General features: G+C 41.2%; 1 protein-coding gene across 3 annotated transcripts in view; it reads right to left on the reverse strand.

The window, feature by feature from the left end:
* Window positions 1-499: 499 nt before the first annotated feature.
* LOC124134825 (transport and Golgi organization protein 1 homolog) overlaps window positions 500-15,439 on the reverse strand; it is a 41,596-nt gene continuing 26,656 nt past the window's right edge. For all 3 annotated transcript variants that reach the window (XM_046499876.2, XM_046499878.2, XM_046499877.2), the window contains 12 exons: window positions 15,300-15,357; window positions 13,772-13,824; window positions 13,236-13,326; window positions 11,999-12,137; window positions 11,513-11,614; window positions 10,493-10,553; window positions 9,591-9,626; window positions 9,190-9,257; window positions 7,968-8,050; window positions 7,515-7,593; window positions 5,868-6,184; window positions 500-4,518 (listed from right to left, as the gene is read on the reverse strand). In XM_046499876.2, the coding sequence (XP_046355832.2) occupies window positions 4,436-4,518; window positions 5,868-6,184; window positions 7,515-7,593; window positions 7,968-8,050; window positions 9,190-9,257; window positions 9,591-9,626; window positions 10,493-10,553; window positions 11,513-11,614; window positions 11,999-12,137; window positions 13,236-13,326; window positions 13,772-13,824; window positions 15,300-15,357 (1,170 nt within the window). In that variant the 3' untranslated portion in view covers window positions 500-4,435. The remainder of the gene's footprint in view (window positions 4,519-5,867; window positions 6,185-7,514; window positions 7,594-7,967; window positions 8,051-9,189; window positions 9,258-9,590; window positions 9,627-10,492; window positions 10,554-11,512; window positions 11,615-11,998; window positions 12,138-13,235; window positions 13,327-13,771; window positions 13,825-15,299; window positions 15,358-15,439) is intronic.

Below are 15,439 nucleotides of genomic sequence, written 5' to 3' on the forward strand. Positions count from 1 at the left end.
TTACTTCACAATATTTTGATGATACGCACAAGTTTTATTTTTGTAGAGTATCTGTAATGATCGTTGCGTATTTAATACGCTTGGATTTTATTTTACCGCGTATTTCTGCATTTATGATGCGTATTTTACGCAGATACGCAGCTTATCTGGAGCTCTGTAACATGCATACTGATGGTCAATAGTTAAGCAACCACAGATCTGTCTATCTGCAACAAACTGCCAAAACCTCTTCCATTATTCTGAGCATTCATTCATTGATATTTTTGCCTTTGTTTATTTTTAACATGAATATTTTGACAATTTGATCATATTTCTCAAACAAATATCTGGATTTTCCATAGAATGCACATAAAAAATAATTAAGTGTGTAGCTCTGTGAAAATCACACAGGGAGGAAATTAACTGTTTCGGAGGTACACATGTCTGCCACTTAGTGGCAGTAGGATGGAACCAAATAAATATATCAATGTTACGCTAACTGTGGTAGGTCTTGTTTTTGAATATTGACATAATATGTATGTTTCTTGAAGGCAGCACCCACTAAAGGACTTGAATGGTTGCTTAACTTTTGATTTTAAGGTTGTTTTTATTGACAGACAAATCACTCTTTCAGGATTCTATTATTTTGGACCCGTCATTGTTTCAGACTGATGCAAATATTTGCTTCTGTGCTCTAAGTAACAAGTGCCTTAGATTTGTAAAATAAAATACTTTTAATCATCTGTATATTACAGGATTAATGATAAATCAACTATATACCCTTCTCAAAAATCAAATATCATTTTTGTGAAAGACAAAAATTGTGAATCCTTGGAAATAATGTTTCCCTTTTTTCTTCTCACAAAACATAAAACATGTGATAAATAAAAACATCAAAGACACTGACACAGTTGACTTTCTACCAGAACATGATAAACGTGGAACTCTCCTTTGATATTTACAAAATATACGCAAGTAATATTTACAATATATTAACGGAAAAGTCTTTACATCAAAAAGAAGTTTATTAAGTTATGTGACAATACAACACACACTGAACGTTTCAATATTATCCATATAATTGGTAAAATCAAATACTGTATTTTCACACCATAATGGTCAAGCCCCCACCAGCATGGAACTATACAAGGAGACTGCTAGCAATGACAAAATAAATTTACAACTCTGAAATATTCTTTTGTGGTGAGAATATTTCATCTAGTTTCCTGCAAAGGAGTGTCATTGTTACTTAATTCTGATAGTTTTGACCACTGTTTAATAGCACCAGTTTACAGAAAGCCTCTCATGAGAAGTATTTGACAAGTAGGCCCAATTAGCCTCTTACAGTTAACACCTGTCAACAGAGGTAACATTCCGGGATGTCCCTTAACTCAATGTCACATCCTCTAGGATTGAGTGCATAATATCTTCGAGCTATTACAATAAATACCCTGGATCCCTTCATTACCATAGACTTGTTCAATGTGTGCACTTATATTGTGTACAATGTGTGAAGCCCATTTCGGGTGTCCTCCGCCGTGATACTGCTGGAATATTGCTAAAAGCGATGTAAAACAAAATTCACTCACTCACTTATATTGTGCTACTCCATACACAAGGTGCATACTCATAGCTCTGACATTATTACCTCAGTCAAAGGACAGCGTGCCACCATGCTTAGAAAGTGTTGGGGGTTCTTGGTTGATGCACAACCTCCTTTAAGCGTCACAAGCTACTCCACGCTCAGAGCATGAAAGGCTTGTGGCCCCCAAAGAGCATTACTTAAGCAGGTAGCGTCAGTCAGCACGACCCAGGACCAGCACATCCCTAACGATCGTCCAGGTCATCGGATCCCAGGACCGGTATATCCCTCCCACTTACTTACACACAAGTCCAGGTCCCTAAGACCCCAGGACATTCACTCCTTCTACCCGGGTCACCACGACCCCAGGGTTTCACACCATCCAGGTCACCGCGACCCCAGGCTTTCACACCATCCAGGTCACTGCAATCCCAGGCTTTCGCAGTAGGCAACTGAGGCAGCCCCAATTTTACGCCAAACATTTGTATATAAATAAAAGGTTCTTTTTTCATGTACTACATATATGTTGTTTGTTGCACAAATAGAAAGTGTTGTCGCCATCTCTAATCACAAACTTTTCACAGAATTTCCCTTAGGAGAGTAATTTTGATAGAGGGCCATATATTTATATGGAGTCATATTTTGACTCAAATGAACCTCTGGAGGCGAGCGAGTCCAGGATATTTATTTATGAGTGAGTGAGTATTGTTTTATGCTGCTTTTAGCAATATTCCAGCAATATCACGGTGGGGGACACCAGAAATGGGCTTCACACATTGTACCCATGTGGGTAATCAAATCCAGGTCTTCGGCTTGACGAGTAAACGCGCTAACCATAAAGCTACCTCACCGCCCGGATGTTTATGATAATAGAATGGAGATAAAGTCACTTGCTAATCAAGGCCGACACAGCCATGGCACCAGAACAATGGGTATGTGTTTCACAGGACCTTTAAGGCTAATGTATGAATACATGACAATTATTTGCAAGAAGAAATGACTAGGCGACAACTGATTTTCCCATGGCAGTAATTTGAACTATCAACACACTACCTATATTACACTGAGACATCCAGGCCTACTGTAACAGGAGTATACAGGAATGAATAAATAACGTCCTATATCAACAGTGTTTTGGCTTTGATCATACAATATGGCATTGTAGTGTACACAGCAAAATGTACACCTCGGCTTGTAAACATGGCACAATATCTCTCTTTCAAATCTCTCCAGTCAGCAACATAACTACTGTCTGATGGCTTCCCATAAAATCTGTGTTCAAAATTCTCTCAGATATGTATTTTCCTCCACATCACCTTGACACAACTCTACTTGAAGTTGTGTAGAACCTCAACATCATACAGAATACAGAGGCTTCCCCACAGCTGGTGAACCATCTCCACCCCAGGCTGCCCTCACCCATACCAAACTAACCTTCTACTGGCTGGGACAGGTAACTCGGGTCGGGTGGGTACTGAGAAGGACCTGGGTACCAACTCCCCGGACCCGTGGTTAGTCATGTGAGATACTGTTTAATGACAAAACTTTTCTAGAAGTCCATGGTTACACTACAAGTTACTAATGTTTCATTTCTTTCTGACCATGAACACATTCCTTTTGACTTTTCTGTTTGAATAAAGATAAAGCTTCAGTCGACTTCAGAGTATGACTGACCAGATCGTTTGATACTGCATATAAATACATTTTGCAAAGACTATGGTCCAAATATTCCCTAACAGCCATTTTGTACTCATCTCTCGAGACCTGCAGCATGTACCCGGGTAGTAAACCTCGACTCGTTCCAGCCACACTTTCAACTGTAGGTGTTACTTTCAAGAATTCCCATCAAAAACCGAGTTACTCCTACATTTATTTCAACTCAACACTGTACCATCAACACTGGTGATGAAGAAAATAGATGTCGTCAAACTCCAAAATACGAGTTCTATTTTGATCCATCATCTTTTCACAAATGTCGATAAGGATGAGAAAGCTCCACCACAGCTTAGTATCCTCTTCGATCAGATTACTATTAAACAGCCTATGACACAAACGACCATTACATGTGTACACTTGGCAATACTGTCATCATTAAGACCGGAAACAATTGAAGGGTAGTAAAATCTTTGTTGTTTCTAAGGTTCAGGGCTCGTTCAACAGGTGATGAAGCATCAAAAGGTAGCCCTCCAACATCACCAGAAACAATAAACAAGTTGTTATCCATAAGAGTTTCCACATGTTCATGTTCTACTACACGTTCTAAATGCCAATCAAAGACTTAACTGTTACCATTGTTACCTCCTCCAATTCCTTAAGGTCAGTGTCATGCATATCTTAAACTCCATAGATCTATTCAAGCTTTTAATCACTATGACAAACATGGACTTTTCTCAATACTCAAATGAGCTTAAGTGACCACTCTATGGTAATTGGAAGAAATTCTACCATTTTACCACAAACAAATGTAGATAAAAGAACAACTAAGATTTTTTTCAGAAAACCGCTGAGTTTGTAAATGTGACAAAGTAGCATGATGGGAGACCGGTAATCATTGCAATGAACATGATCAGAAATTTTCATTTCCTTGAATTGAGAGAACCTTTCTTCCTCAAAGAATGTCATCCTATTAATTTTCATTATTCTTTAGGATGAGAAATACAATCACCATTCGATTTATGTGATTAAAATGAAAATCAACAAATAACAACTCTAAAATGAGTGAAACAGTGAGTAGGCGCACTGTCTTCAACATCGTGCCCTGCGTGGAGCTCTGATCTGTCACTCATTCACATTCCCTTTCACACATTGGACAACATATTGCAGTGAGCCCGCCCACTCCAGGTGACTGACAGTCTGCTCAGGAGGGGTGTGTCTTCATACTTGGCTGTGTTGTCTTGGGGGTCTGCCATCACGGCCTGGGGGTGGGGGGCGTACATTTGGAGATGATGTTCTTGGGCCTAGGGATAAGGAAAGGTAAAAAGTGAAAATGTCATTGAAATAAAAAAGAGTAAGAGTACAAGACCTGACAATTAACTTACTTCTGTATGACTGCAGTTGACTTACAACATTATTCCAGGCATACTATAACAAAGAATACAGGATTATCCCATATATGTTATCTCCATTCTATTATGGGTGAGGTGAAATAGGGTTTAACACTGCGTTCAAGATCACTATATAGTGATATGCATACACGTGTGTGTGAGTGTGTGTGGCTGCTTGTACTAGTCAGGACTAAAGCCGAGTTTATAGTGCTGGTCCACTGAGATACCATGTTGCAGTTTAACATGGATACCCTACTCGGACACAGTATACTCACTCCAAACCGACCAGTCCTTGTTTTAGCCCCTTAATGCCGAGCGCTAAGCAGGGTAACAACACGTATCATCTTTTAACATCTTTTGGTATGACGCACCAGGGATCAAACCCCGGACCTTCCGCTCTTCGGGCGGATACTACTACTAGACCACGGAGATTCCTAATAGAATGGAGATATTTAATACACTGGATAATCTCTATACCCGAAGTCATAAACTGAACCCAGGTTTGCTGCAGTAACCGTCCTCTGTTCTGCTCCCTATAAACGATTTGGATATTGACTTGTCGCTAGACTGTCCCACAATGTTTTCCAAATAGATCCCTGATCCAAATCTGCATCACACTTCATATGCTTCAGGAAGAGTGCATGCATCATTATCTAATGTCAAATGTAAAATCAGTCACTTCCTAAGACACTTGCCTCCAAATATGAGTACATATATTTTATATTGTGCAACAACCCATACCCTCTTGATGATTCCAACCTGTAAAGTACATAGAAAGTTGCATGACTGAAAATAGAAGTATGTACACAAATTTGAAGGCGAGTGTTTTAGGAAGGAAATCGTGTTACAGTTTTCGTTCAACCACGACTCATGTACATTATGACAGAGTTGTTAGCGCGGTATGTTCCGAGTCAGGAATCTATTAGGAAAACACTATTGAACAACGTCAAAACCAAAATAATTTATAGGGAGCAGCACAGCTAAACTCAGGTCAATACATGGCAATTCAATAACTTAACCACTAGACTACCCCTCCACCCCTGTTGTTGATGGGTTAAAGCAATATACAATAAGAGTCCATAGGTCCATGATACTGCTAGTCAGCAAACTTACTGCAATATCATCACAACCTGTAGAGTCATCTCCCCTGGACAAAACAAACCGAAGGTTGATAGAGTGAGCAACAATCCAGGTTCTGTTACATATTAAGCAGCGATCATATTTTCTAAAAAAAAATATATCAGTAAACGAACGGTACTTACCCATCCTTGGGTCCATTAAATGAGGGGGAGGCATCCTTGGGGGTGGTGAATTTGGACTAAAGGGAGGTGGGGGGCCCCGAGGACCAGGCATCATGTCTGGGGGTGGCGGCCTGTAGGGAGGGGTCCTCCTGTCCATAGGGTGAGGGGGGCGTCGGTCAAATGGGGGTGGGGACCTGCCTTCCTGCATCATCCGACCAGGGGGTGGAGATCTGCCATCTGGGGGCATGTGGGGGGGTAACCTGGCCCCTGGAGGAGGAGGGCGTCGGTCTGGAGGGGGAGGGAGTCTGTCATGAGGAGATCCACGGAAGTCATCGTCTCTGAAAGTCAAATTTTTCAACAAGTTTATTGCTGAATAGAATAAGATGTTTTTGTTGATTCACTTGCCTGAGAAAAAAACAACACATTTTATGCTTGAATGTTCCTGATAAAGAAATATTCCCATGCAGCTTTTTAGCCTGAATGCCTGATTCACATATCTGTACACATGAGCATTAATTAGGCACCATCCACTTTGTCAGATATGTGCTTCATTAAAAGAGTGAGTGAGTATGGTTTTACGCCGCTTTTAGCAATATTCCAGCAATATCACGGCAGGGGACACCAGAAATCGGCTTCACACATTGTACCCATGTCGGGAATCGAAACCGGGTCTTCGGCGTGACGAGCGAAAGCTTTAACCACTAGGCTACCCGGCCGCCCTTCATTAAAAGAATGACTGGTAAACACAACAAAAGATTACTAATCTGAGAAAGAGAATGTCTGGCACCACCATCACACAAATGATGAAGCTGGGCACGAGCAATCGGTACTCATTTATTGGCTTTATGCCTGAAAACTTTCATTCCAACAACACTGAAAAGACATTAGCGTGGTGTCTCCTTATGCTGCTGATGAGTCGTCTGACTTTCAACATTGAGATTCTCTGCCATTCCTGGTGCAGTGCCTGGGTCAGTTCATTCAGGTTTGAACTGGAGAGCCTCCAGCTCTCGCTTGGCAGCAGTACATTCATACATGTTGACAAGTTTGGGTTCCATAATTAATGCTCATGTAAAACGTACGTAATAGCTATTGGCGATTTCATCTGTGGATTATATATTATAGCTGTGGATTACATATATTGTTACATGTAAAGATTGTGGAGTTTATGAAGAACGATAAACTTTGAACATTGAATTGAAAACTTATTATCGGAAGTAGTAACATGCATAACATTTTTTTAATAATGACAACATTGGTGTATAATAATAACTTTATAGATAATTTATAACAATAATGGCTCTAGTCGTGGCAACTTCCAAACTTTCGGGAAGTTGTAATCTATCGGACCGTCATTCAGGCGATGTTTCTGACAGATCATGATCTGAATAATCCTATCATGAAAGTGTATCCCATGGATAAGCCGACCCCTTTCTACAGAATCTTTTTTCTGGTCCTCAAAATTCAGCTTATCTGCGGACATATACGGTATATATTTGTAAGATGTGACTTGCCATTCTAGGGGCCCTGGTGTTTCATAGAACTCCTTACTGGCTGTTAAAAGGCCCTTCTGAGGACATTCACAATAATTTCTGGTAGGTTATTAGTCCATGTTAAATACGCAAATGCAAGCACAGTTTGGGGAGTGTGGCCCCACTGTTCATTACTCACCGGAGGTGAGGAGGGGGCATAGATCCTCTTGAGGGGGATCGCTCCATGCCGGGAGGGGGAGGGGGGCCATTCATCATTCCTGAAACCAACATGTCAGTGTTACCACCCTTCCACTAGCTGAAGTAATATTCTGAAGAACTAATTCTGAATTTTTATATAGGTTTGTTGTTTAACAGCAATATTCAACTATATCACCGAAGCCTGTAAATAATCGATTCTGAACCACACAAATCTGTTATTAATATAATGGGCAACATCAAAATTGACAAAACAATTACAATATATTTTCTGCCATATTCATCAAGTGTGAGTATATTCCAGGGTGCCGTTGCACAAAACAACCTTAGCACTACGACTGTCGTAAGTATACGTTAAGGTATGGGAGTTACGATCACCTTAGCGCAAAGATCTCTTTGCACATCGCACTGAGCACAGTAAAGCTGCAGTTCTTACCTGGGGGTGGCATGCCTCGTGTCGGCAGGGGGCGGATCAAACCTCCTGGGCCCATCATCTGCCGCCGCTCCAGCTCCGTCAACCTGCAACATCCACATCACAGTAACCATCCTCTGCAAGTGCTGAGCAAATTACTGTTACTGCTGCTTTGACAAACATATCAGGTACTTAAGGATGTCAGCTAAATGTGGGTGAAACCCACAGGTATGGTGCTGCCTGGCCTAACATTCAAACCCTCGACCTGCAGATCCAGGCCTGGAAGCTAAGGGACATAACTCTGCACATTTGAATTGCAGTGCCTTACACCACTGGGCACTCGTCACTCATCTGGAAGTTACATTTTCATTTTCGAATTCCAGTTTTTTTCCATGTTTTTGACAGGCCAGAATATAATCATGTGACCTAGGTTTATTATTTTCACCATCCACATTGTAATAAATATATTTATCTCTCCATACATCAAAATGCTAGCTTCTGATTGGTGAAGGAAAGGGCAATTATTTTCCATGTAGCCTGCTGAGAAATCAATTGTAACACACCTTACATAACTTGCTTATCTCACATATGTATGGTTGAGCTGAAAAGGACAGATGTAACTCAAGGAAAGTAACTAGGTTCGTTTGCATCGTCTGCTAGCTGTCAAAATGGCTGAATCAGTGCATTAGACTCTGTGAAACTTCGGACATATATTCCGGGTCTGAATGAATGAATGTCGGTGAGGTAAATTTGTTGTCAACCAATCTGGTGGAGTATATGGTGTGATGAGGTGAGGTGAAATTGGGTTTAACATAGGGTCCAATATTATTGCACTTATATAGCGACGTGCATGTACGTGTATGTGTTTGTGTGGCTGCTTGTACTAGATCGGACTGATGCCGATTTATAGTGCTAGCTCACTAAGATACCATGACGCAGTTTAACATAAATACCCCACTCAGACACAGTATACTGACTTCGAGCCGACCAGTCCTTGTTTTAGCCCCTTAATGCCGAGCGCCATACAGGGTAACAACAAGCACCATCGTTTAACGACTTTTGGTATGACGCAGCCGGGGATCAAACCCCGGACCTTCCGCTCTCCGGGCGGACGCTCTACCACTAGACCACGGAGGCGGTCTATGGTGTGATGAACCTGGCAGCTCAGGGCAGATAGGCTCACACACACCTTGTAACACTGCAGTGACACTGCTCCACTACAGGACATGTGTAGCTGTGTACTCACTTCTGACGTAACACCCCGGCATCATGGCGGACCTCCTTCAGCTCTCTCTCTGCAGCTCGGGCCGCAAGCTGGAAATAATGTCAAACAAAGATCAGTGACCAGAACTGTACACATCAAACATTCAACAGTCACCAGAATTGTATACATCAAACATTCAACAGTCAATAGAATTGTATACATCAAACATTCAACAGTCACCAGAACTGTACACATCAAACATTCAACAGTCACCAGAATTGTACACATCAAACATTCAACAGTCACCAGAATTGTACACATCAAACATTCAACAGTCACCAGAATTGTATCTGTACTATCATATGTACATGTTACTTAGACCAACTTTTGGCTACCTTCAAGACAAGCTTTATACTGTACATGCAGAAAAACAAAAAACATACCCAGTTTTCATGAGCCTTTTTCTCATTCGCAGAAATCTGAAATTAGATATTTACATATTACATATTGGTGATTGTTATTGAAATTTCCTTGTTTACCATGCATGCATCTGGCATCACACTAGTCTGAATGATAAATGTTTGTGTTGAATATTTGGACTCTAAACTCCATCACAGTGTTTCCATAGTACTAACAATTTTACTTAAACACAGACTCATGACTAAGGCTAAAAAAATATTAATCTTGGTTCTCCAGCACCATCCGCATCATCATAGAGTTCGTCGCACGTTTCGTTTTTTTATTTCCATTTTTTTAAAAACAAAAAAATCCTTAAATATTCCAAGTCCAACAGTAGTCAAATACTGTATTCCAGTATTTTACTCATCAAGGAAAACATTTACATAGGGAGGCCCTTCCCAGGTTGATGAGACAGAACTGTTTATTTGATTACGGGGTACATACTAGTTCGAACCAAAAAAAAAGGGAAAAAAAAGACACTGCCTGCCCGCACTATATATTCAAAAACCTTTGCCTGAGAACCAATTCTTTTATTTTTTAAAGCCTTAAGTAATATATTACTGTGTACCAAGTCCCATTTGTTGTAAAGTCTCAATCATGTATGGTTTTACAATATTATCAATATGACAATTACAATCATCTGACTTGGTCAATGACTCTAAAGTGGGTATATAAATAGAGAATATCTCGTAGAAGCTTCAAGAACGCCAAGAATACTCTACATATTATACATTTCATTTCATCCGTGCTGGACAACGACATATCTTTTCCACTGATCCTAATTTTCCCAAAGTTGTGGTTCAGTTGTTATGGAAACAGATGTTGTCATCCACTGTAAGAAAATGTTGGTAACTTCTAAGTGTTCTTGAGTCACGATAAAGATTACCTGTTGCCTGAAGTCTCTCTCCGAGGACGTCAGCTCCCTCTTCAAACCTTCAGCCTGTGCTCTGAAATGATAAAACATGTCGCCATTGTGTCATGTGTGAATGAGTGAGTTGGGTTTAACGCCGCTTTTAACAGTCATATCGCGGCATGCGAGGAAAGCCTGAAGTGATGCAGGTCTCGGACGTTTACCACTTCGGTGAAACCCACAAGCACAGGTATGGTGCTGACAAACCTAGAAACATAATCGGGGCGAACCGAGATTCGAACCCACAATCATAGGTTTCTGGCGTGCCCAGGGGACATAACTCTGCACAGCGAATCGCAGCGCCTTAGACGAATGGGACACCCATCCCCCCACCCCACATTGTGTCATGAGGTGGTGAAGTGAGGTGAAATGGGATTTAACATCACATCCAAGATTCATTGTGTCATGAGCCAAGATCATAGTAGACACCATATCCAAGCACTATCAACAGGCCATTTCAGCGACACAATCTCCATTTCAGTCACCTTGACAACCATGTGAAATTGAGCGGATGAGTGAGTAAATGTTTTTGCAGCTAAAAATATTCCAGCTGTGTCATTAATGTGTCGGGGTAGTCAAACCAGTGATTGATAGCATGAGCAATAACCCATGCCGGTGGAGTAGGACAAAACGTAATCAGCCTGATCATACATAACAACCATCCAATCCTCATCAGTCAACTCTTTGGCGAATCATGGCTACTGGGGACTTATTCTGTCCCAGAATTGCCAGGGGGGTGTTACTGTCGACCGATCTGGCCAAGAATGACCCCAGACTCAGCAGTACAGACAGTGAGTGAGTGAGTGAGTGAGTATGGTTTTACGCCACTTTTAGAAATATTCCAGCAATATCACGATGGGGGACACCAGAAATGGGCTTCACACATTGTACCCATGTCGGGAATCGAACCCGAGTCTTCAGCATGGCGAACGCTTTAACCACTAGGCTACCTGACCACCCCTGCAGTGCAGACAGGACAACGATGTTGTGACTCACTTGTACATCTCGACCTCCTCCTCCATCAGACGGGCGCGTTCATCGATGTTCTCCAGCTTGTTGACATTCTGCTTCTTCAGTGCCTCATGCTCACCAAGCTCTCTGTCAGGGAGAAGCAGCAGAAACTGGTTATACAACAGGAGGCGTGATTCACCATAAACTGATTCTGTTAAACAACTGGAATCTAATCAAAAGAATTTTATGCCAGACATAAATATGACAAACACAATACTGAGAAATTATTGAAATAGTCCAGGAGTAAATCACAGAATGTATGGCCCGACAAAGTCCCTCATCCATCTCCCCATCCACCTAACCCCACCTTCTCCCCCACTCTATTTTCTCTCTGCTCCCCGTCCCCCCAAACCCAACCTTCTCCCCCACTCCACCTCCTCACCCACTCCAGCTCCTCTTCCCCCCTCCATCTCCAACCTCACTCCAGTTCTTCCCCCACTCTACTCCCCCACTCGCTCCTCCTCCCCTCACCTCTGTAGCTGGGTCTCCTTCTCCTTGAAGTAGTTGGACAACACGTTCAGTTTGGTCTGAGCCTCTGAGCACTGGCGGTCAGCCTTCATCTTGTCTGTCTGCAGGATCTCCATGTCGCGCCGACACTTCTCCAGCTGGTCTGAAAACAGGAAATTCACCTTCACCGTTTCCATCAATATCTACTGCACTGTGTTAACACATCTCCACTTGTCTTCATGACACTGATGATTTGTACACAACGCAGTCTTAGTGACACAACTGCGGCAAAACTTTAAGATGGACTTACTATAGTTAGAGCCTCAATAAGCTCCCTTGGTGCTTAGACAACTGACAAAGGGGCACTTATTACAATCTTACACAACAAGTTAAATTTGTTTTCAGAGATCGAGTGGTAACGAACAAACACTGATAAAGCTAACATTTTCTTTATAACTTCTACACCACTGTTTCCTGTAATATGAACAAGAAAATCTGGAAAGTCAAGTAGGAGGTGCTTATAAGACTGCTTACAGATTGGTCTAGAATTTGGCTAGGGGGAACTTATTCGATCAAGGTGCTTAATATCATATAATATGGCAATATGGTTTAGTTAACTATTTCATCTGCCAAACATCAACAGAGACAGTCGATGTCAACTGATCTTTGTGTTAGTGAGTGAGTGAGTTTGGTTTAACGCCGCTTTTAACAGTATTCCAGTTATATCGCGGCGTGTCAGCTTAATGTGGGAGGAAAGCCCGAAGTGATGCAGGTCTCAGACGTTTACCACTTTGGTGAAACCCACGAGCACTGGTATGGTGCTGACAAACCTAGAAACATAATTGGGGCGAACCGGGATTCGAACCCTTAATCATAGGTTTCTGGCGTGCCCAAGGGATGCAACTCTGCACAGCGAATCGCGACGACTGGGCCACCCGTGCCCCCGATCTTTGTGTTAGTACTACTGATGGCCATTTACAGAATACAGCAATTACATAATATGCCTGTGAGCACGAACAAATGCTGCCTCCATCTGGTTACAAGTTCTAATGTGCACTGGCGAGACAAGTTGTGAAAAGAGTTTTCATGCCAGACAGAAGCTGAATGAATTTTATGTAGCACATATATAAGTGAGAATGTATAGCGGGTCACAAGCCAGAGGTACAACAACTAGAGCAAGCAAGGAAACAAGTGGTTGACAGTGGTGTGATCAATGCTGCCATGGTGCTATACAATCCAGAAGACATAGTGTAGTCAGTACCTTCCACTTCCTTCCTTCCGTCCGTCTCTATCTGCAGTCTGTTCTCCAAGGAATCATGCTCGTCTTGTATCGCCCGGAGGGATGCATTTACCTTACAGGAGAACAAGTCATATATTTAACGTGACCCACAGTGACTGTCATCGCATGCCGTTCCAAATTACCATCATAACAAATGTTATTCACTAGCTTGAACAAAAATCCTTCCACATTTCATCAAAAGACAGTGCTATATTCTAGTGTGAGTATATTTAAAGAAAGGAAGTAACTTTTCTCTCTTCATCTTCATTCTCAATTTTTTCCATCATCAAAGCTTTCAACACCATTACTACAACCACTCTTGCACATATCTCACACAACAGAAATCTGATCAGTGGTATCAGCTAAATTATTTTTATGTTTTTTATATATTTTCTTCTGACCGATCGACTGCTCCCTCTGAAGCTGAACAGAGAGTTGTTAAATGGCAGCTATACCGATTGAAGTGGAAAATCAACAAATGAACAAAGTCTATTTTCTGAAACTAGAACTCTGCTTACTCTCGAGACATCCATCATCTTCTGGATCTTCTCCTCCACCTGAGTCTGGTCCACTGAAACAGTGTAGGCTGTCAGTGTACACATGCAACACATAGCACAGATCTTGTGGTCTACATCATCATTGCATCTGATGTAGCATACATAAGACATGTGATTGTTATGTATGCCAAAGAATTAAAAACAATTGGTTCTTGGAAAACAACTTTCTGAACACAGGGAGGCGAACAAGCAACTCCTTAGCCAAATAGTTCAGCATCCCTTTAATCTCTGTAAATACTCAAGGGCCTCTGACCTCCGACCTCCGACCTTGACCTACACATATACCATCACATGTACAAATTCATTTTTCCTTTTATATAATAACCTAAAATATTCCAACTAAGTTTGTTTCAACCTAAAATTATGTTTGTTTTTATTTTTTGTAAGAAGATTATGTCAAAAAGGTATATTTTAGGAATTTAGCCTTATTTCATATTTTTCAATCTTTTACTCCAGTACTATGCCTCTTAGCATAAAGATCTGAGGATACCTCCAGAGAAGGTCACGTCAGGTGAACCCTGATTGACCTTTGACCGCCTAAAATAAATGAAGGATGGAAGGGTTTTTAAGCCAATCAGATGTCAGCTTTGTAAATAGATTAATCTCTGTAAATACTCAAGGGCCTCTGACCTCCGACCTTGACCTACACATATACCATCACATGTACAAAGTAGTTCAGTGCCATACAAAATAGTATTCTACTTCATCATAAGTCTAGTTTAATCCATTTCAAAACCCTTCCATCCTTCATTTATTTTAGGCAGTCAAAGGTCAGCTTCATTTCTTTATCACCTCGATTTGGAGATTTCAACTTTAACAAAAGAAAACACACACACAACACAATTAGTCTTTCAATGGTACTCCCTTGTGGATGTAGAAGCCATATAGTTCAATCAAATAACAGGATGTATGACTTATCCACAACAAAATAACTGCACGGCCTGTATTATGTACATTCAGAAAAGGTGGTAAAAGTTCAATTTTCGAGAACCTGAAATCAGACATGCAGGTCAGAATGCTTCACTTTCTCGCATGAAGAATTGAGAAGTCTCAACACTGATTGGCCGATTAAAAAGATCACCTGACACAGAGGTGTCCTCAGAACTTCATGCAGTGAGGCATCATATTGGAGTAAAGGATCTGATGTCAATGAGATGGATATTATTTTTTATTGTGTCTGCTGTCTGTCGGTATATATTAACCAAAAGAATCTGAAAAAGACACCTAAAACAAATAATAAACTGATGTCATGCAGGAGTGTCAAATAAAGTATAAGTAATACCTCCGTGGTCCAGTAGTAGAGCAACCGCCCGGAAAGCGGAAGGTCTGGGGTTTGAACCAAAAATAATCAGTCCTAAATATGAACCTCAAACAAACTCTTGTAAAAATAGAGTTAAATCAGTTGAAAGTAATGCAGATTGGCAATGTTGGACTGGATGCATGAAAGACGTCATGCACAGATCAGGAAACAAAATTGTCTGGCTGTTACCTTCATCCCCGTCATCTCCCTCCAGGACCTTCAGCTGGCGGAAACAGTCCTTCAGAACCTGCAACACACAGCCTGTGTGTAGGACATGTACCACATATGTAATGGAATACATCACCACATGTCACATTTGCCATAGGCAA

Source organism: Haliotis rufescens, unplaced genomic scaffold (assembly GCF_023055435.1).
Source record: "Haliotis rufescens isolate VD_foot unplaced genomic scaffold, xgHalRufe1.0.p SCAF_3, whole genome shotgun sequence".
NCBI classification, from domain to species: domain Eukaryota; kingdom Metazoa; phylum Mollusca; class Gastropoda; order Lepetellida; family Haliotidae; genus Haliotis; species Haliotis rufescens.